The sequence below is a fragment of the Oncorhynchus mykiss genome, chromosome 29 (assembly GCF_057628025.1).
Source record: "Oncorhynchus mykiss isolate SJ-2025 chromosome 29, ASM5762802v1, whole genome shotgun sequence".
In the NCBI taxonomy this organism is placed as follows: Eukaryota; Metazoa; Chordata; class Actinopteri; order Salmoniformes; family Salmonidae; genus Oncorhynchus; species Oncorhynchus mykiss.
This window is the reverse complement of record NC_143050.1, coordinates 2,704,931-2,727,500: the sequence shown is the minus strand read 5'-3', so window position 1 is coordinate 2,727,500 and position 22,570 is coordinate 2,704,931. Positions and strand designations below refer to the sequence as shown.

Here is a 22,570-nt window from a genome sequence, read left to right as displayed (position 1 = left end):
GCTGACCCATCTACTGATACAGTACTACAGGCTGACCCATTTACTGATACAGTACTACAGACTGATCCATCTACTGATACAGTACTACAGGCTGACCCATCTACTGATACAGTACTACAGGCTGACCCATTTACTGATACAGTACTACAGACTGACCCATCTACTGATACAGTACTACAGACTGACCCATCTACTGATACAGTACTACAGGCTGACCCATCCACACAATAACTGATTGTAGGGAGGTTCATGAAATGAGTTTCCATGGCCGAGCAGCCGCACACAAGCCTAAGTGAGTGATGAACCACGCTTCACCACCTGGCAGACAAATCTGGGTTTGGCGGATGCCAGGAGAACGCTACCTGCTCGAATGCATAGTGTCCACTGTAAAGTTTGGTGGAGGAGGAATAATGGTCTGGGGCTGTTTTTCATGGTTCGGGCCCCTTAGTTCCAGTGAAGGGAAATCTTAACGCTACAACATACAATGACATTCTAGATGATTCTGTGCTTCCAACTTTATGGCAACAGTTTGGGGAAGGTCCTTTCCTGTTTCAGCATGACAATGCCCCCGTGCACAAAGAGAGGTCCATACAGAAATAGTTTGTCGATATGGAAGAACTTGACTGGCCTGCTACGAGGCCTGACCTCAACCCCATCGAACACCTTTGGGATTAATTGGAACGCTGACTGTGAGTGAGGACTAATCGCCCAACATCAGTGCCTGACCTCACTAATGCTCTTGTGGCTGAATGGAAGCAAGTCCCAGCAGCAATGTTTCAATATCTAGTGGAAAGCCTTCCCAGAAGAGTGGAGGCTGTTATAGCAGCAATGTTCCAACATCTAGTGGAAAGCCTTCCCAGAAGAGTGGAGGCTGTTATAGCTACAATGTTCCAACATCTAGTGGAAAGCCTTCCCAGAAGAGTGGAGGCTGTTATAGCAGCAATGTTCCAACATCTAGTGGAAAACCTTCCCAGAAGAGTGGAGGCTGTTATAGCAGCAATGTTCCTACATCTAGTGGAAAGCCTTCCCAGAAGAGTGGAGGCTGTTATAGCGGCAAAGGGGGGGGACCAACTCCGTATTAATGCCCATGATTTTGGAATGACCAGAGTTGGACCAGAGTTTTGAGATGAAGGTTTTATCTATAGCAGCAAGGGACATTTTCATTTTTCACATTCTCCAAATGTATTCATCTAGAAAATGTCATCACATTCTCCAACTGTATTCATCTAGAAAATGTAAATCACATTTTTTAATCGGTTACAATGCTGACGTACGTACAAACTGGCATGCATGCTTAGGGATGCAGGCAGACAGGCAATCATACATACTGCATGATTCTCTCTCTCTCACTCTCTCTCTCTCTCGCTCTCACTCTCTGTCTCTCACTCTCAGTCTCTCAGTCTCTCACTCTCTGTCTCTCTCTCTCTCTCTCTCTCTCTCTCTCTCTCTCTCTCTCTCTCTCTCTCTGTCTCTCTCTCTCACTCACTCTCTCTCTCTCTCCCTCTCTCTCTCTCACCCAGGCTGGAAGTTGGAGCTGAAGGCAGAGGCAAAGCCAGGTAGAACGGGAGAGGAGGACGGGACTCCTGCTGCCACGGACGCCGCCGAATGGAGAGGGGCTACGGTTGCTACGGACACCCCGGCACCCATGAAGGAAGACAGGACGGGGCTCCCCGCCCCAGGTCCTCCTGAACCTCCAAATCCTGAGAACCCCCCTGGACTGGGCCCTGGAACCAACCCCGGGAAGATAGATGGGGTGGTGGTCAGACCCATCCCAAAGGGAGAGGCTCCACTTGTGGCTACGCTGTGAGACAGGCCTGGGTAGGCCATGGAGGTCTGGGGGTGGGAGGTAGGGGTCATGGAGGACAGAGAGGAGGATGGAGGGAAGGGTGAAGAGGAGGACAGGGAGGAGGGGAAGGGGGAGAGGCCGGGGTAGTGAGGGGGAGCCGGGCTGGAGGAGAGGGCCTGGAGGCTGGCCATAGCAGCAGGGCTGGGTAGGGAGCCCTGGGGAGAAGAAGAGGGGTGGGACAGACCCAGGGAGCGCGCTAAGGCCGCTGATCCGCCAGGCATCACCAGAGAGCTGAGGGAGGGAGTCCCCGCACGTGAAGGGCCTTTAAAGGCAGAGGGGACTGGGCTGTTACTGCCACTGCCTGTCCCCCCTCCTGTTCTAGCCAGTGGGCCGCGGTGCTGCTCGCTGTAGAAGGATGCTTGGGCCTGGCCGGACAGGGCTGGGGAGGGCTTGGGGCTGGGGGCCGAGGAAGAGGAGGGAGGATAGCTGCGGATCACCGACCCAGACGGGGTGGTCTGGTATGCGGGCAGGCCAGGGAAGGCAGGGCCTGTCTGGGGGTTATACTGCGGAAGGCCCATGGAGGTACCCTGAGGGAGAGGGTCAGGGAGGGGGGTCCTTGGGGTAGGGGTGTCTGACCGAGAGGCACCGGCATGGAAGGGAGAGGGGGAGAACGCCCCTGGGTGGTGGGGACCGGGGGTGCCACAGGGGGTAGCTGAGGGGGTGTGGGCCTTAATGACGGAGGGGGTGGTGGGGGGCAGATGGGGGGAACCGGATGGGAGGGGACCCCCTTTGATGACGGAGGGAGAGGGGGCGGGGGAGGGAGAGGGGGCTAGAGGGTTCTGGGAGGGGACCTTACCAGGGAACACAGGGGTGATGGGGGTGGTGGGAGTGGGGTGAGAGGGGGAGGGCACGGGAGGGACTGTGGGGGAGCCGAGGGGAGATGGGAGGGCTGTGGAGTTGACACCTGTGACAGGGTGCTGTTGTTGATTGGCAGGTCTGGCGTAGCCTGGAAACAGAGTAAGACATCCAGATTAATAACACAGTTAGCCTGGTACCAGATATTTGTTTTTGTGCCAACATTCCACTCCGTGGTATGGATTTCAGGAAACAAGACAACTAGCCTGGTCCCAGATGTGTTTGACAATGACAGCAATTGGAGTCGGCAAGACAACACAAACAGATCTGGGACCAGGCTAGAAGACAACTCCTAACAGTAGGCTATCATGTTCCATTTTCTTTTACCTATATTTATTGTGCATTAAAAGTGAGAGAGAGAGTGTGAGCAAGCAGCAAGCAAGCCAGAACACTAGCAATCGTAGCCTAGCAACCCCCCTTCAGCCAGCAAGCCAGAACGCTAGCAACCGTAGCCTAGCAACTCCCCTTCAGCCAGCAAGCCAGAACGCTAGCAACCGTAGCCTAGCAACCCCCCTTCAGCCAGCAAGCCAGAACGCTAGCAACCGTAGCCTAGCAACCCCCCTTCAGCCAGCAAGCCAGAACGCTAGCAACCGTAGCCTAGCAACCCCCCTTCAGCCAGCAAGCCAGAACGCTAGCAACCGTAGCCTAGCAACCCCCCTTCAGCAAGCCAGAACCGCAGGGGACAGTGACGTGAGACCCTAGTCAGAAGTAATTCACTATATAGGGAATAGGGAGACATTTGGGACCTCTATTTTTTTATAGGGCCCTATAAAATACGCCTTGTGGAGAACGAGGACTGAATCACAGAATCCAGACCAAAAAAAAAATGAATTGAGGCCTTGTCTCAGGATGGTAAGTTGGTGGTTGAAGATATCCCTCTAGTGGTGTGGGGGCTGTGCTTTGGCAAAGTGGGTGGGGTTATATCCTTCCTGTTTGGCTCTGTCCGGGGGTATCATCGGATGGGGCCACAGTGTCTCCTGACCCCTCCTGTCTCAGCCTCCAGTATTTATGCTGCAGTAGTTTGTGTCGGGGCGCTAGGGTCAGTTTGTTATATCTGGAGTACTTCTCCTGTCTTATCCGGTGTCCTGTGTGAATTTAAGTATGCTCTCTCTAATTCTCTCTTTCTTTCTCTCTCTCGGAGGACCTGAGCCCGAGGACCATGCCTCAGCACTACCTGGCCTGATGACTCCTTGCTGTCCCCAGTCCACCTGGCCGTGCTGCTGCTCCAGTTTCAACTGTTCTGCCTGCGGCTATGGAACCTGTTCACAGGACGTGCTACCTGTCCCAGACCTGCTGTTTTCAACTCTCTAGAGACAGCAGGAGCGATAGAGATACTCTTAATGATCGGCTATGAAAAGCCAACTGACATTTACTCCTGAGGTGCTGACCTGTTGCACCCTCGACAACTACTGTGATTATTATTATTTGACCATGCTGGTCATCTATGAACATTTGAACATCTTGGCCATATTCTGTTATACTCTCCACCCGGCACAGCCAGAAGAGGACTGGCCACCCCACATAGCCTGGTTCCTCTCTAGGTTTCTTCCTAGGTTCTGGCCTTTCTAGGGAGTTTTTCCTAGCCACCGTGCTTCTACACCTGCATTGCTTGCTGTTTGGGGTTTTAGGCTGGGTTTCTGTACAGCACTTTGAGATATCAGCTGATGTACGAAGGGCTTTATAAATAAATTTGATTTGATTAAAAATGCATTGAACTAAGCAGGAAACCAACTAGACCTATTGAACTAAGCAGTAAACCAACTAGACCTATTGAACTAAGCAGGAAACCAACTAGACCTATTGAACTAAGCAGTAAACCAACTGAATGTATTGAACTAAGCAGGAAACCAACTAGACCTATTGAACTAAGCAGGAAACCAACTAGACCTATTGAACTAAGTAGGAAACCAACTAGACCTATTGAACTAAGCAGGAAACCAACTAGACCTATTGAACTAAGCAGGAAACCAACTAGACGTATTGAACTAAGCAGGAAACCAACTAGACCTATTGAACTAAGCAGGAAACCAACTAGACCTATTGAACTAAGCAGGAAACCAACTAGACCTATTGAACTAAGCAGGAAACCAACTAGACCTATTGAACTAAGCAGGAAACCAACTAGACCTATTGAACTAAGCAGGAAACCAACTAGACGTATTGAACTAAGCAGGAAACCAACTGAATGTATTGAACTATCAAATGGAATCTGTCAAAAAAATTTAAATGATTTTAAAGGGCCCCACCTTGATTAAAGGGCCCTACCTTTAAAGGGCCCTACCTTTATTAAAGGGCCCTACCTTGATTAAAGGGCCCTACCTTTAAAGGGCCCTACCTTGATTAAAGGGCCCTACCTTGATTAAAGGGCCCTACCTTGATTAAAGGGCCCTACCTTGATTAAAGGGCCCTACCTTTAAAGGGCCCTACCTTGATTAAAGGGCCCTACCTTTAAAGGGCCCTACCTTTATTAAAGGGCCCTACCTTTAAAGGGCCCTACCTTTATTAAAGGGCCCTACCTTGATTAAAGGGCCCTACCTTGATTAAAGGGCCCTACCTTGATTAAAGGGCCCTACCTTTATTAAAGGGCCCTACCTTTATTAAAGGGCCCTACCTTGATTAAAGGGCCCTACCTTGATTAAAGGGCCCTACCTTTAAAAGGCCCTACCTTTATTAAAGGGCCCTACCTTTAATAAAGGGCCCTACCTTTATTACCTACCTTTACCTTACTGAGATGAAGCAGAGGTGTTGTGCTCTAGGAACCAGTCAACAGTAAGACAAGCATACCTCTCAAATGGACCCATGATACCATGGGGCTCTGGTCTAAATTAGTGCACTATATAGGGAGTAGGGTGCCATAGGGCTCTGGTCTAAAGTAGTGCACTATATAGGGAATAGGGTGCCGTAGGGCTCTGGTCTAAAGTAGTGCACTATATAGGGAATAGGGTTCTATTTGGGACGCATACTGATGAGTAATGTGTAAACAGAGAGGTGAGGTCTAAGACACTGTGTCAACTGGTTAACCAATAACCTTCTATTAGAACAGGAAACAGAGAGGTGAGGTCTAAGACACTGTGTCAGCTACTTAACCAATAACCTTCTATTAGAACAGGAAACAGGAAACAGAGAGGTGAGGTCTCAGACACTGTGTCAGCTGGTTAACCAATAACCTTCTATTAGAACAGGAAACAGGAAACAGAGCGGTGAGGTCTCAGACACTGTGTCAGCTGGTTATTTCTCACTCTACCTAGCACAGTTTAGTGGCGGTGAAGCTGGTAACCATAGAGATGATTGGGATAATAGACAGACAGATCCAAGGATAGCTAGCTTCCTCTGAGAAGGGCAGGTAAGCCAGGAGGTTAGGCAGCAAGCTAAGAGAGATGCTCATTCTCACAGACAGACAAGACTTTCTCTCTGTCTCACACACCCCCAAGTCCCCTGGTCGTACCTGTGGGCTTGGTGCTGGCGCTGTAGGGTGGGGGGAGAACGCTGGCCGTTATGACCCCGCCCACTGATACCAGCCCTGCGTTGTTGTACCTACCTGAGACGCATGGTAACACATTAACACTGCTACACACACACACCCTACTGAACCATGCCAAGTCTGCAGTCTGAACTCAGATCATAGTGAGAGGAACAGAATAAAAAAAACGCTATACCACTCTCTCTTCCCTTTCCTGATCTCTCTTGTTATCTGTCACAGAAGAGGCACCGAGGTGAGGAGGTCTACGTTTAAAGGGCAAGAACAGACCAATAGGAACGTTGTCAGCGAGTGGTCGTCCAATCACGTCTCGCCACATTTTCTGTTCTTTTCACCGACAATTTGATTTGTTTTTATTGTTGGTCAACACCCAGCAGGTGATCTACTGCACACGGTCAATGGAGGTGGTCTGTGTTTAGTATTCAGGTGATCTACTGCACACGGTCAATGGAGGTGGTCTGTGTTTAGTATTCAGGTGGTCTACTGCACACGGTCAATGGAGGTGGTCTGTGTTTAGTATTCAGGTGATCTACTGCACACGGTCAATGGAGGTGGTCTGTGTTTAGTATTCAGGTGGTCTGTGTTTAGTATTCAGGTGATCTACTGCACACGGTCAATGGAGGTGGTCTGTGTTTAGTATTCAGGTGGTCTGTGTTTAGTATTCAGGTGATCTACTGCACACGGTCAATGGAGGTGGTCTGTGTTTAGTATTCAGGTGATCTACTGCACACGGTCAATGGAGGTGGTCTGTGTTTAGTATTCAGGTGATCTACTGCACACGGTCAATGGAGGTGGTCTGTGTTTAGTATTCAGGTGGTCTACTGCACACGGTCAATGGAGGTGGTCTGTGTTTAGTATTCAGGTGATCTACTGCACACGGTCAATGGAGGTGGTCTGTGTTTAGTATTCAGGTGGTCTGTGTTTAGTATTCAGGTGATCTACTGCACACGGTCAATGGAGGTGGTCTGTGTTTAGTATTCAGGTGATCTACTGCACACGGTCAATGGAGGTGGTCTGTGTTTAGTATTCAGGTGATCTACTGCACACGGTCAATGGAGGTGGTCTGTGTTTAGTATTCAGGTGATCTACTGCACACGGTCAATGGAGGTGGTCTGTGTTTAGTATTCAGGTGATCTACTGCACACGGTCAATGGAGGTGGTCTGTGTTTAGTATTCAGGTGATCTACTGCACACGGTCAATGGAGGTGGTCTGTGTTTAGTATTCAGGTGGTCTGTGTTTAGTATTCAGGTGATCTACTGCACACGGTCAATGGAGGTGGTCTGTGTTTAGTATTCAGGTGATCTACTGCACACGGTCAATGGAGGTGGTCTGTGTTTAGTATTCAGGTGGTCTGTGTTTAGTATTCAGGTGATCTACTGCACACGGTCAATGGAGGTGGTCTGTGTTTAGTATTCAGGTGATCTACTGCACACGGTCAATGGAGGTGGTCTGTGTTTAGTATTCAGGTGGTCTACTGCACACGGTCAATGGAGGTGGTCTGTGTTTAGTATTCAGGTGATCTACTGCACACGGTCAATGGAGGTGGTCTGTGTTTAGTATTCAGGTGGTCTGTGTTTAGTATTCAGGTGATCTACTGCACACGGTCAATGGAGGTGGTCTGTGTTTAGTATTCAGGTGATCTACTGCACACGGTCAATGGAGGTGGTCTGTGTTTAGTATTCAGGTGATCTACTGCACACGGTCAATGGAGGTGGTCTGTGTTTAGTATTCAGGTGATCTACTGCACACGGTCAATGGAGGTGGTCTGTGTTTAGTATTCAGGTGATCTACTGCACACGGTCAATGGAGGTGGTCTGTGTTTAGTATTCAGGTGATCTACTGCACACGGTCAATGGAGGTGGTCTGTGTTTAGTATTCAGGTGATCTACTGCACACGGTCAATGGAGGTGGTCTGTGTTTAGTGTTCAGGTGATCTACTGCACACGGTCAATGGAGGTGGTCTGTGTTTAGTATTCAGGTGGTCTGTGTTTAGTATTCAGGTGATCTACTGCACACGGTCAATGGAGGTGGTCTGTGTTTAGTATTCAGGTGATCTACTGCACACGGTCAATGGAGGTGGTCTGTGTTTAGTATTCAGGTGATCTACTGCACACGGTCAATGGAGGTGGTCTGTGTTTAGTATTCAGGTGATCTACTGCACACGGTCAATGGAGGTGGTCTGTGTTTAGTATTCAGGTGGTCTGTGTTTAGTATTCAGGTGATCTACTGCACACGGTCAATGGAGGTGGTCTGTGTTTAGTATTCAGGTGGTCTGTGTTTAGTATTCAGGTGATCTACTGCACACGGTCAATGGAGGTGGTCTGTGTTTAGTATTCAGGTGATCTACTGCACACGGTCAATGGAGGTGGTCTGTGTTTAGTATTCAGGTGATCTACTGCACACGGTCAATGGAGGTGGTCTGTGTTTAGTATTCAGGTGATCTACTGCACACGGTCAATGGAGGTGGTCTGTGTTTAGTATTCAGGTGATCTACTGCACACGGTCAATGGAGGTGGTCTGTGTTTAGTATTCAGGTGATCTACTGCACACGGTCAATGGAGGTGGTCTGTGTTTAGTATTCAGGTGATCTACTGCACACGGTCAATGGAGGTGGTCTGTGTTTAGTATTCAGGTGATCTACTGCACACGATCAATGGAGGTGGTCTGTGTTTAGTATTCAGGTGATCTACTGCACACGGTCAATGGAGGTGGTCTGTGTTTAGTATTCAGGTGATCTACTGCACACGGTCAATGGAGGTGGTCTGTGTTTAGTATTCAGGTGGTCTGTGTTATGGTCTGTGTTTAGTATTCAGGTAGTCTGTGTTCAGTATTCAGGTGGTCTGTGTTTAGTATTCAGGTGGTCTTACTCGGTGCGATGGTGGCGTGAGGTCTGCAGGGGGGAATGGGGTAGGGTACCGGCCGCTGAGGGTTGTAGGACGACGGAGACTGGAGGAGAGAGGAAGAAAAACAAACGTAATGATACTAAATTATTCACTGACCAATCAAAATAATGAATCTGACTCACTGACCAATCAAAATAATGAATCTGACTCACTGACCAATCAAAATAATGAATCTGACTTCCTGAAGCAGAGTAGTTCGATTCAACTTTTGTCTTTTTTTTAATTTATTTTTTTACAATCATTTTGTAAATGGATCTTGTGAAAGGTGATCATTCATGTGTCTTCCCAAATGGTACCATATTCCCTACATAGTGAGCCCGGGTCAAAAATAATGCACTATAAAAAGGGAATTAGGGTGCCATTTTGGACTCGTTTCAGACTTGTTTTGAAATAAAGAGCTCCACCTAGTGGTTGAGAATGAAAGTACAGCCTGGTCCTTACTGGTTTGAAAGGTCCAATGATGCGGGCTGCGATGCCTTTCCCCTCGGTGTTGGCAGGGGTCTCCTCTCCCTCCTTCTTTGCAGGAGTTCCCTGACAGGAGAAATAGAAAACAAAATGGTTGTTGTGTCATCTCAATGACGATACCGTACTGACATTTATAAAAAAATGTTAAAATTAGGCCATCCAAAGTTGATTTACTCCTCACATTTCTCAGAAAATAAAATGCATCTGAAAAGTACCATAAAAAAAAAAAAATGTCCTCGAGCATCAAGTAAGGATCCACAACTTCCTCTTTTATTTTGGAAACCGAACGGTGCCTCAGACTCACCTACGGCAAACTTTCAATGACGTTACCCCACTTTTTGAAACCAATGGGGTCTTGACGACGTCACTACTACGGAGTGATTTCAGTGCCAACAGAAATTGTATTTGAATTTTATACATATGAATTTGAATTAGGATATTGAATTTGAATTTAACATTTGTGAATGTTTAATTGCACAAATTGAACTTGTATTTCCTGTTTTGAAACTGAATTGAATGAATATTAAATTCAGTTTAAAAAATACCATTTCAATTGAATCTGATATTCAAATTCAATATTTAAAAATAGTCAATATGTTAAATATTGCATTCATTGTCTGTGTATCAAGTTTACAAACTATAGTTTCAAGTTAATCAACGTTTCAGAATATTCAACTTTTAATAGGCATTCAGATTCAGTTTTTAAATTCTGATTCAAAACCAGAGACAACATCCTGGTACTTTGCCAGCCAGGAATGGTAGAGGAGGAGAACACATAGAATCAAACGGTCTCTGTGCTCAACAGAAGCTTCTGGCGGTTTCTGAAGCCAAAACGTGGCATGTTGAATTTAGTTTCTCCCTATGAATTTGGCTCTAGCGTTTGAACCCGCTTTGGCTAAAAGCTATTATGACCCAATTCCTGAAAGCTAAGTCTCCCTGGAGCATGGACGTGCCTTCTGTACCCCTCGATGAAGATTACAGGCTGCGTTAGAAGGGAGTGTCACAAAACACACAATTTGACCCCAATAAGAATATAGCTGAATAGCCCAGTCAAAGGATAGGCAATCCACTCCTTATTTAATCTTGCTCTTGTGACTGACTGGGTTCGAACCAGGTCTCCTGCATGTTACAAGACTGTGTTAGCCCACTGTGTTAGCCCACTGGGTTAGCCCACTGTGTTAGCCCACTGGGTTAGCCCACTGTGTTAGCCCACTGTGTTAGCCCACTGGGTTAGCCCACTGGGTTAGCCCACTGTGTTAGCCCACTGTGTTAGCCCACTGGGTTAGCCCACTGTGTTAGCCCACTGTGTTAGCCCACTGGGTTAGCCCACTGTGTTAGCCCACTGTGTTAGCCCACTGGGTTAGCCCACTTACAGTGGGGAAATGCAAATGAATTACTTAAAAATCATACAATGTGATTTTCTGGATTTTTGTTTTAGATTCCGTCTCTCACAGTTGAAGTGTACCTATGATAAAAATTACAGACCTCTACATGCTTTGTAAGTAGGAAAACCTGCAAAATCGGCAGTGTATCAAATACTTGTTCTTCCCCACTGTATCTAAAGCCTATAGGTATAAGTTCAGGAAGTTCAGGTAAAAAAACGATACGCTGCTTGCTTAACGAGTACCCCCCTGATTCAGCTCATACCGAGACATGAACTCAGGACCTCTGACTCGGCAAACACACGTGACCGCCCTCCTGAAGCAATCCAACCCATCGCGCTATTAAAAAAAAGGCCTTCTTTAATTACGCAAGTGGTAACACTTCAGGCTGAGGAGTATCACGGATGTTCGTCTGTTACACCAAGTCTTTAAGGCCCAGCAAGGTTACTCATCAACAGAGCGTGGTTTGACTGAGACCTGAAGACGTGTTAGATGTGTTACGTTTCAAGTCTCCAGCAAGGGTAGTCATTAGATTAACATGTGTCTAACTGGGTTAAGACTAATAGAAATAAAAAATGTAAGAATTCAAATACAACTCCTGTTGGTACTGAAATCGCTCCATACACTAGGTGTTGAACTAAGGATACTATAGTATTTTTTTTTTTACAAGTTGGTCTACTGACAGACAACGTGTGGCGGTGGCCACATTCATTTTCAATGAAGCCTAGTTTCCAGCTGGGGGGGGGGGGATCTGCAGCGCTCGTGGAAGCCGCTCAGCTGAAGCGTAGAAAATAGGATTCTGTAAAATTGGGCTACTTTGAAAAAACGATGTTGAGGACGAAAATGTACTGGTCGCGGATTGCAGATTTTTTGGGCTATTTCTATTTCCAAGTTGCACTGTTGCATAATAATGTAATAATAATGTTGACTATTATCTAGTCATTCCAGGGCTTTTCTTCATGTTGACTATTATCTAGTCATTCCAGGGCTTTTCTTCATGTTGACTATTATCTAGTCATTCCAGGGCTTTTCTTCATGTTGACTATTACCTAGTCATTCCAGGGCTTTTCTTCATGTTGACTATTATCTAGTCATTCCAGGGCTTTTCTTCATGTTGACTATTACCTAGTCATTCTAGGGCTTTTCTTCATGTTGACTATTACCTAGTCATTCCAGGGCTTTTCTTCATGTTGACTATTATCTAGTCATTCCAGGGCTTTTCTTCATGTTGTCTATTATCTAGTCATTCCAGGGCTTTTCTTCATGTTGACTATTATCTAGTCATTCCAGGGCTTTTCTTCATGTTGTCTATTATCTAGTCATTCCAGGGCTTTTCTTCATGTTGACTATTATCTAGTCATTCCAGGGCTTTTCTTCATGTTGTCTATTATCTAGTCATTCCAGGGCTTTTCTTCATGTTGACTATTATCTAGTCATTCCAGGGCTTTTCTTCATGTTGTCTATTATCTAGTCATTCCAGGGCTTTTCTTCATGTTGACTATTATCTAGTCATTCCAGGGCTTTTCTTCATGTTGACTATTATCTAGTCATTCCAGGGCTTTTCTTCATGTTGACTATTACCTAGTCATTCCAGGGCTTTTCTTCATTTGGACTATTACCTACATTGTAGAGTAATAGTGATGACATCAACATTAAAAATCTCAATAACACATATGGAATCATGTAGTAACCAAAAAAGTGTTAAACAAATCAAAATATATTTTAGATTTTAGATGATTAAATATACTAACTAACCAAGTAGCTGATATGATCCATCAACTGATTAGATTTAGTCATTAGCACATTCAAGGATGTCCCAGCCTTCCGATATCGAGTAGGGTTTAGGCCTATTCACTAGTAACGAAATCACGGAAGCAATCAGAACTAGTTCAATAAGAAATGCTTGCCTTGATGACAGCTTTGCACTCTTGGCATTCTCTCAACCAGCTTCAAGAGGAATGCTTTTCCAACAGTCTTGAAGGCGTACTGCCAAGTTCTCTAAAACAACGGTGGCTTATGGTAGAGAATTGAACATTAAATTATCTGGCAACAGCTCTGGTGGACATTCCTGCAGTCAGCATGGCAACTGCACGCTCCCTCAAAACTTGAGACATCTGTTGCATTGTGTTGTGTGACACTACAGCACATTTTAGAGTGGCCTTTTTTTGTGTGTCCCCAGCACAAGGTGCACCTGTGTAATGATCATGCTGTTTAATCAGCTTTGGCAAAGGAGAAATGCTCACAAACAGGGATGTAAATAACGTTAAGAGAAAAAAAAAGCATTTTGTGTGTATGGAACATTTCTGGGATCCTTTATTTCAGCCCATGAAACATGGAACCAGCACTGCATGTCGCTTTCATATTTTTGTTCAGTATAGATGCACACACACACACACACACACACACACACACACACACACGTTAGGTTATATTACTTACAGGGAAGGTGCCAGTGGTCTGGCTGGGCTTGCCTTTAGGGTAAGGGTTCCCTGGGATCATCCCACATGAAGAGATCATGGCTACTGGAGCCTTGCAGCCCACCTTACACACCTAGAATACATTACGATGTAACATGACATAACACACCTAGAATACATGACATAACACACCTAGAATACATGACATAACACACCTAGAATACATGACATAACACACCTAGAATACAGTACGCCATAACATGACACACCTAGAATACATTATGACATAACATGACACACCTAGAATACATTATGACATAACACACCTAGAATACATTATGACATAACACACCTAGAATACAGTACGCCATAACATGACACACCTAGAATACATTATGACATAACACACCTAGAATACATTATGACATAACACACCTAGAATACATTATGACATAACACACCTAGAATACATTATGACATAACACACCTAGAATACATTATGACATAACACACCTAGAATACATAACATAACACACCTAGAATACATAACATAACACACCTAGAATACAGTGTGCCATAACACACCTAGAATACATTATGACATAACACACCTAGAATACAGTGTGCCATAACACACCTAGAATACATTACGACATAACACAACTAGAATACATAACATAACACACCTAGAATACATTACGACATAACACAACTAGAATACATAACATAACACACCTAGAATACAGTGTGCCATAACACACCTAGAATACATTATGCCATAACACACCTAGAATACAGTGTGCCATAACACACCTAGAATACATAACATTACACAACTAGAACAGATCACAACACAACACAGCTAGAGCAGTACAGGACAGTGTGTGAGTTACCTGCTCTAGGATCCTGCGGGCTCGTTTCTTCTCAGACAGGTGAATACGGAACAGGTCCTCTACGGGACGATAGTTCTGGGCATCCGAGATGTTCCTGGCAGAAGAACACAACCCACCGGGGTTGTTAATTAACCAATCAATCTGCCAATCAATCAACTAACTAATCGAGTAGCTGTTGTGATCCATCAACTGATTAGATTTTAAGTCATTAGCACATTCAAGCGCAAGCAATTCAAGGATGTCCCAGCCTTCCTATATCAAGTAAGGTTTAGGCCTATTCACTAGTAACGAAATCACGGAAGCAAATCAGAACTAGTTCAATAAGAAATGCTTGTTTTTGTTTTTCTGTTGCAGAATGTTTTTGCTACAGTGTCTACTAATGAATACAGCCCAGATGTAGAGTTACTCAGAACACATACAGTATGAGGATCTAGAACACATTCAGTATGAGGATCTAGAACACATACAGTATGAGGATCTAGAACACATACAGTATGAGGATCTAGAACACATTCAGTATGAGGATCTGGAATATACGTGTGTTGGTTGGTTCTTCTATACTTGTGGGGCCCTAAATCCCCTCAAAGCCCCCACAAGGATAGTACAACAAATGACATTCACCCTTGTGGGGACAATTCCCAAGTACCCATGGGGGAAAAAGGCTACTTTAAGCTTAGGGGTTACAATTAGGGTTAGGGTGAGGGGTTAGTGGTTAGATTTAGGGTTCGGGTTAAGGTTATGAAAAATAGGATTTTGAATGGAAATAAATGTTTTGGTCCCCACGAGGATAGAATAACATAACATGTGTGTGTGTGTGTGTGTGTGTGTCAGGGTTTACGTTCGCTGGTAAAAGTTATAACTTTTTTGTTGATAAATAAAATTGGAGCCGGCAAACTGTCAGAAAAAGTATATATTATATATATTTATTTATTTCTAAATAATGCTTTTTTAGCCTATTCAATGAATACATGTGTTATCGGTCTATAGGTTAATTAGCTAAATTTAGTGGAACTAAGTTGGTGCGTGTGTACAGTATCTTCGTTATGTATCTTATTTATCACACGTACACAGATACAGAGACTATATCGGTTTCAAAAAAACCTTTGTAATTGTTGCATGTTGCATTTATATTTCTGTTCGGTAATACTGTCACTGAACACACGGTTAATATTATGAATTACCATAATCTAAATGTTCTGTTCATATGAATTACCATAATCTAAATGTTCTGTTCATATGAATGACCATAATCTAAATGTTCTGTTCATATGAATTACCATAATCTAAATGTTCTGTTAATATGAATGACCATAATCTAACTGTTCTGTTAATATGAATTACCATAATCTAACTGTTCTGTTCATATGAATTACCATAATCTAACTGTTCTGTTAATATGAATTACCATAATCTAACTGTTCTGTTAATATGAATGACCATAATCTAACTGTTCTGTTAATATGAATTACCATAATCTAAATGTTCTGTTCATATGAATTACCATAATCTAACTGTTCTGTTCATATGAATGACCATAATCTAACTGTTCTGTTAATATGAATTACCATAATCTAACTGTTCTGTTCATATGAATTACCATAATCTAACTGTTCTGTTAATATGAATTACCATAATCTAACTGTTCTGTTAATATGAATTACCATAATCTAACTGTTCTGTTAATATGAATTACCATAATCTAACTGTTCTGTTAATATGAATGACCATAATCTAACTGTTCTGTTAATATGAATTACCATAATCTAAATGTTCTGTTCATATGAATTACCATAATCTAACTGTTCTGTTCATATGAATTACCATAATCTAACTGTTCTGTTAATATGAATTACCATAATCTAACTGTTCTGTTCATATGAATTACCATAATCTAACTGTTCTGTTAATATGAATTACCATAATCTAACTGTTCTGTTAATATGAATTACCATAATCTAACTGTTCTGTTAATATGAATGACCATAATCTAACTGTTCTGTTAATATGAATGACCATAATCTAACTGTTCTGTTAATATGAATTACCATAATCTAACTGTTCTGTTCATATGAATTACCATAATCTAACTGTTCTGTTCATATTAATTACCATAATCTAACTGTTCTGTTCATATGAATTACCATAATCTAACAGTTCTGTTAATATGAATTACCATAATCTAACTGTTCTGTTCATATGAATTACCATAATCTAACTGTTCTGTTAATATGAATTACCATAATCTAACTGTTCTGTTAATATGAAATACCATAATCTAACTGTTCTGTTAATATGAATTACCATAATCTAACTGTTCTGTTAATATTAATTAACATAATGTAAAATGTGATTTCGGTCATTCTGAGCACAGTGGGTGGACGCCCTAATCAGGTTAGTGGGTGGACGCCCTAATCAGGTTAGTGGGTGGACGCCCTAATCAGGTTAGTGGGTGGACGCCCTAATCTGGTTAGTGGGTGGACGCCCTAATCTGGTTAGTGGGTGGACGCCCTAATCTGGTTAGTGGGTGGACGCCCTAATCAGGTTAGTGGGTGGACGCCCTAATCAGGTTAGTGGGTGGACGCCCTAATCAGGTTAGTGGGTGGACGCCCTAATCAGGTTATTGGGTGGACGCCCTAATCAGGTTAGTGGGTGGACGCCCTAATCAGGTTAGTGGGCGGAGGCCCTAATCAGGTTAGTGGGTGGAGGCCCTAATCAGGTTAGTGGGTGGAGGCCCTAATCAGGTTAGTGGGTGGATGCCCTAATCAGGTTAGTGGGTGGACTCCCTAATCAGGTTAGTGGGTGGACTCCCTAATCAGGTTACACACCCAATGCATATGGGTCCGGTAAATTTCTAAAATGTCTGGCATCACATTTTCCAAAAGGAAACTCTGTTGTGTGTGTGTGTGTGTGTGTGTGTGTGTGTGTGTGTAAAGTAGAGTTACTCACAGAGCTATGAGTTCCAGAACCACCAGTCGGTCCTTAGAGAAGGTAAAACAGTTGAGGATGTTGGCCACTTTGGTAGTGGGGATGGCAACCATTTTCTGGAAGAAACACACGAAGAGTCAAAGTTTAATCAAAACATGCAGGCCAGTATTTAGCTAAATAGCCACATAGTCACAAAAAGGGTGGGGATAGTAGTGATCTCAGTAATTATCTACCCATTTTCAGACCGCCTTGTCTTACACCGTTGCTTTTCATGCCCAAAATTACATTTTAAAAAGCAGCATGTCCACTGGTTACGTCTGCCATGTGCTGTTGCAACATTCTGATTGGTCAAGAGAGTCAAGCATTTTATTATTATTTTAAAAACTTTTTTTTTCTTTCTTTTTTGTGACTATGTGGATATCCCCCCCCCCCCCCCCCCCCCATAAAATTCAGGATGTCACATGTCCATCTCTAGTTTAGAGATCTTTGTTGCTTGTGTGTAGAAGTAGAGGAATTGCCACGCTTCAGTGAATTAACGGTTTTCAAGAAGTTAGAGGATGACTGACAGAGTCTGCCATAGTGCTCAGGTTTAGAGGATGACTGACAAGTCTGCCATAGTGCTCAGGTTTAGAGGATGACTGACAAGTCTGCCATAGTGCTCAAGTTTAGAGGAACACTGACAGTCTGCCATAGTGCTCAGGTTTAGAGGATGACTGACAAGTCTGCCATAGTGCTCAGGTTTAGAGGATGACTGACAAGAGTCTGCCATAGTGCTCAGGTTTAGAGGATGACTGACAGAGTCTGCCATAGTGCTCAGGTTTAGAGGATGACTGACAGAGTCTGCCATAGTGCTCAGGTTTAGAGGATGACTAACAAGAGTCTGCCATAGTGCTCAGGTTTAGAGGATGACTAACAAGAGTCTGCCATAGTGCTCAAGTTTAGAGGAACACTGACAGTCTGCCATAGTGCTCAGGTTTAGAGGATGACTGACAAGTCTGCCATAGTGCTCAGGTGTAGAGGATGACTGACAAGTCTGCCATAGTGCTCAGGTTTAGAGGATGACTGACAAGAGTCTGCCATAGTGCTCAGGTTTAGAGGATGACTGACAGAGTCTGCCATAGTGTTCAGGTTTAGAGGATGACTGACAAGTCTGCCATAGTACTCAAGTTTAGAGGAACACTGACAGTCTGCCATAGTGCTCAGGTTTAGAGGATGACTGACAAGTCTGCCATAGTGCTCAGGTGTAGAGATGACTGACAAGTCTGCCATAGTGCTCAGGTTTAGAGGATGACTGACAAGAGTCTGCCATAGTGCTCAGGTTTAGAAGATGACTGACAAGTCTGCCATAGTGCTCAGGTTTAGAGGATGACTGACAGAGTCTGCCATAGTGCTCAAGTTTAGAGGAACACTGACAGTCTGCCATAGTGAACAGGTTTAAACCGTGCCAATACCAACTCTAAACAGAATATCCAACGACTGAAGATCGATTTCTAAGAACCTTCTAAGAAATGTATTTATTAGGGCTGTCCCCAACTAAAAATGATCTTGGTCTACCGAAAATCGACTGTTCTTTCGACTAATCGATTGGTGAACATTTTAAAACGTGTATTTTTCCATTTATAGACACACCCTATGTGTTTAATAAAATCAACTATATGCATTGAGCTCGTCTGATGCTTTAAGCTTACGATTTGATGAGATAGGACAAATGCCTCAAGAGGGCGCCAACTATTCTCCTCCAGCTCCTGACGGCTTTCGCAGAATGCCAATTTATCTTACCATTTCTACCAATCTGTATGTCAGTTATGGTTTCCATATGCACATTTTCGTGAGAAACAGTTTCATTTCATTTCTAAGAAATGTCTTCGTGTCTCAAAATCATTGTCCTGTTGATCAAAATTCTATCCAAATCTAAATGCAAATGATACAAACATAAAAAGAAAGTTTGATTGTCAATTATGTAAAAATAGCCAACATGAAGCCAACAAATAAAAACATTGCAGCCTGCAGGTAGAAAATATCCCGATAAAAATAAATCTCCTATAAATCACATCGACTACACATGGCCTGTCTGCAACCAACATGGCCTGTCTGCAACCAACTTCAAACATTGTACCATTTAATTGTGTAATTTATATAATAATTTATTATAATAATGTATATAATAATTTATAATAATAATTTATATAATAATCATTTATATAATAATTTATAATAATAATTTATAATAATAATTTATAACAATAATTTATATAATCATTTATATAATCATTTATAATAATAATTTATATAATAATAATTTATAATAATTTATAATAATAATTTATAATAATCATTTATAATAAGAATTTATATAATAAGAATTTATAATAATTTATAATAATAATTTATAATAATAATTTATAATAATCATTTATAATAATTTATAATAATCATTTTGTTCAGCGCTTTAGGAAAGTATTCAGACCCCTTGACTTTTTCCACATTTTGTTACGTTACAGCCTTACTCTAAAATGGATTAAATAGTTTTTTTCCTGTCATCTATCTATACACAATACCCTAAAAAGCAAAAACAGGTTTTTAGACATTTTTGCAAGTGTATATATTAATTTTTATTTAAAAAAAAATTTAAAAACTGAAAATTCATATTTACATAAGTATTCAGACACTTTACTCAGTACTTTGTTGAAGCACCATTGGCAGTCATTACAGCCTCAAGTCTTCTTGGGTCTGATGCTACATGCTTGGCACACCTGTATTTGGGGAGTTTCTCCCATTCTTCTCTGCAGAGCCTCTCAAGCTCTATCAGGTTTAATGGGGAGTGTTGCTGCACAGCTATTATTTTCAGGTCTCTCCAGAGACGTTGCTCAGTTCGGACATCTCTAGGAAGAGTCTTGGTGGTTCCAAACTTCTTCCATTTAAGAGTGACGGAGGCCACTGTGTTCTTGGGGACCTTCAATGCTGCAGAAATGTTTTGGTACACTTCCTCAGATCTGTGCCTCAACACAATCCTGTCTCGGAGCGCTACAGACAATTCCTTCAACTTCATAGCTGCTTTTTGTAAAAATGCATTAAAAACCTGTTTTCACTTTCTCACTGTGGGGTACTGTGATGTCATTATGGGGTATTGTGATGTCATTATGGGGTACTGTGATGTCATTATGGGATATTGTGATGTCATTATGTGGTATTGTGATGTCATTATGGGGTACTGTGATGTCATTATGGGATATTGTGATGTCATTGTGGGGTATTGTGATGTCATCATGGGGTATTGTGTGTAGATTGATGAGGAAAATGTTTTATTTCATCCATTTAGAATAAGGCTGTAACGTAACAAAATGTGAAAAAAGGTCAAGGGGTCTGAATACTTTCCGAATGCACCGTCTATCTACTGTTTACAGAGTAATACACAAAACATTATCAGAGTTGGCTGTTGTTGTTGTCACTCACATGTTGAAGAGCTTTGACAGCTTTGATCTGAGGATCTGCCCAGGAGAAGTACTTCAGCATGTCCATTACCTGGAGGGAAAGGGGGGGGGGGGGGGGTTAGCATGTCTACCACCTGGAGGGAGATGGGGTTAGCATGTCTATTACCTGGAGGGAGAGGGGGGGGGGGGGGTTAGCATGTCTATTACCTGGAGGGAGAGGGGGTTAGCATGTCTCTGTGACTGGCTGTCATTCATCAACCTTCTCTGTTTGCTAGCTACTGTACCTGCTCGCTGGAGAAGTACCCGTGCACCTGCTCTATCGCCTTAATCCGCTGATCTGTTAGCACGCACTGCAGAGAGAGAAGCCCAGTAAAAACCATTGGAAATGACTCCTAGTGTACATTAATCAGTCAGTGGTGTGGATAACGTCTGCTATGCTCTCCATAGCCAGATAGCTGAGCCGTGAACCAGAATCTGGGTTTACAGGTGTTGAATATGGCAATTCTCCTTGAAGCCAGTCAACTTGCCATTTACCAGCTTTTCAAGCGTAATAATGTCAAAATACTTTTGGTACTTAACAAAGAATGGCGTTTCTATCATCATTATGTACCAACAAAAACATTTGAAATAAAAAGTTACATGTAACCGGACAAAATGCCTGGAAAGAATTTAAGTATTGTTTTGAACAAGTGTACATGACCAAATCCTTTTCTGTACCTCCAATAAAAATCACTGATTACTGTCACGCACGTTGGTTGGCTGATCCAGCAGCAGGAAAGGCCATTGATTTGATCACCTACAACAGTGTATGAACTTCATACCAATCTGTCGTTTCACCCGCGGTTCATAGAATGCAATAATATTTTATGTAACTAGATTAACTAGACAATATAGGGCACGTTTTTACAGCGTTTGTATATTTCTAGATAGGCTAGGCTTTATTTACTGTATTTTAATTCCACGACTATTTATTGCAGGAGGTGCAGAATAGGTAAATAATACCTTTCAGACAAGGCATTTTTTCTTTTTTACACCTTTTTTGTTAGTACGTAATTAATTTACATAAGTAAAGACTGCAGTTGCTCATCGAAAAATTATTTGGTAAGTACCTAACGTATTTTAACGGTATCAAGCTTGAAAATGACAAGTTGAATGGCTGCTTCCTCGGCTTATTAAAGTATAATTGCCATATTCAGTCTCGTGAGTCGTGTAAACTCAGATTCTCATTCAGCTGACAATGTCGTTTAGGTGTTAAATAATTTTTATTAGCCACTTGGGTTAACTGAACCAAACTTACCTTCCTGATTTCGTCTAAGACGATGTCGAATGATTTTTTATCCATGTTTGATCGGATAACACGATCTCGGATTCTCAGTGTTAATAACTCCTTGATTAAATAGCCACCTGGCTGTCTAGCTCGAGTCAGTGGACTAACGTTACAGTACAATCAATATCACTGACATAATCTAAAAACGGACAAACTACTGGTAGCTTACTATTAAAATAGAGCTATACACTTCATAATGTGACTTTAAGACAAAGTATATTCACAAACGGCACAGTATTTACGACGTTTTCTTTGTTGTCCTCGTTTAAAATCTATTGCTAGCTAGTTAGCTAGCAAGAAAGTGCTGTGTTAAACTGGCTACTTGACAGCTTGGCTAATGTTAGCTTACATCTGCTGTTTGTTAGCCCAGAGCAGAAAGGGTCAAATTACTCTATGGAAAAATGAATATATCAATGAATTTTATCCTTACTGAAGCGTTTGACAACGTCTATCGTATGTACATTTAGTTTATCGACATATTTTGAACTGTACATAACAACCACAATAAACTAAGCCGCTAACACCGCTGCGACAACTTCCTTTGTTAGGACCCCATTCAAAAACATGACTCAATAGATCACTTTCTCAGAACAAATATTTTTTGTTTGAAGTGGAACTATACATTAATCACAAATTATGATACGACC

General features: G+C 42.7%; 1 protein-coding gene across 2 annotated transcripts in view; it reads right to left on the bottom strand.

The window, feature by feature from the left end:
- The window catches only part of proser1 (proline and serine rich 1), a 27,502-nt gene extending 5,033 nt beyond the window's left edge, over positions 1-22,469 (bottom strand). Inside the window, exons 1-10 of one of the 2 annotated variants that reach the window (XM_036967251.2) lie at positions 21,894-22,469; positions 20,881-20,946; positions 20,619-20,687; positions 17,187-17,281; positions 14,241-14,334; positions 13,370-13,480; positions 9,525-9,614; positions 9,048-9,126; positions 6,147-6,239; positions 1,517-2,792 (exon numbers count right to left, since the gene is read on the bottom strand). In XM_036967251.2, the coding sequence (XP_036823146.1) occupies positions 1,517-2,792; positions 6,147-6,239; positions 9,048-9,126; positions 9,525-9,614; positions 13,370-13,480; positions 14,241-14,334; positions 17,187-17,281; positions 20,619-20,687; positions 20,881-20,946; positions 21,894-21,938 (2,018 nt within the window). In that variant the 5' untranslated portion in view covers positions 21,939-22,469. The remainder of the gene's footprint in view (positions 1-1,516; positions 2,793-6,146; positions 6,240-9,047; positions 9,127-9,524; positions 9,615-13,369; positions 13,481-14,240; positions 14,335-17,186; positions 17,282-20,618; positions 20,688-20,880; positions 20,947-21,893) is intronic. The other variant, XM_036967252.2, reaches the window with a different exon arrangement.
- Between the last annotated feature and the right edge of the window lie 101 nt (positions 22,470-22,570).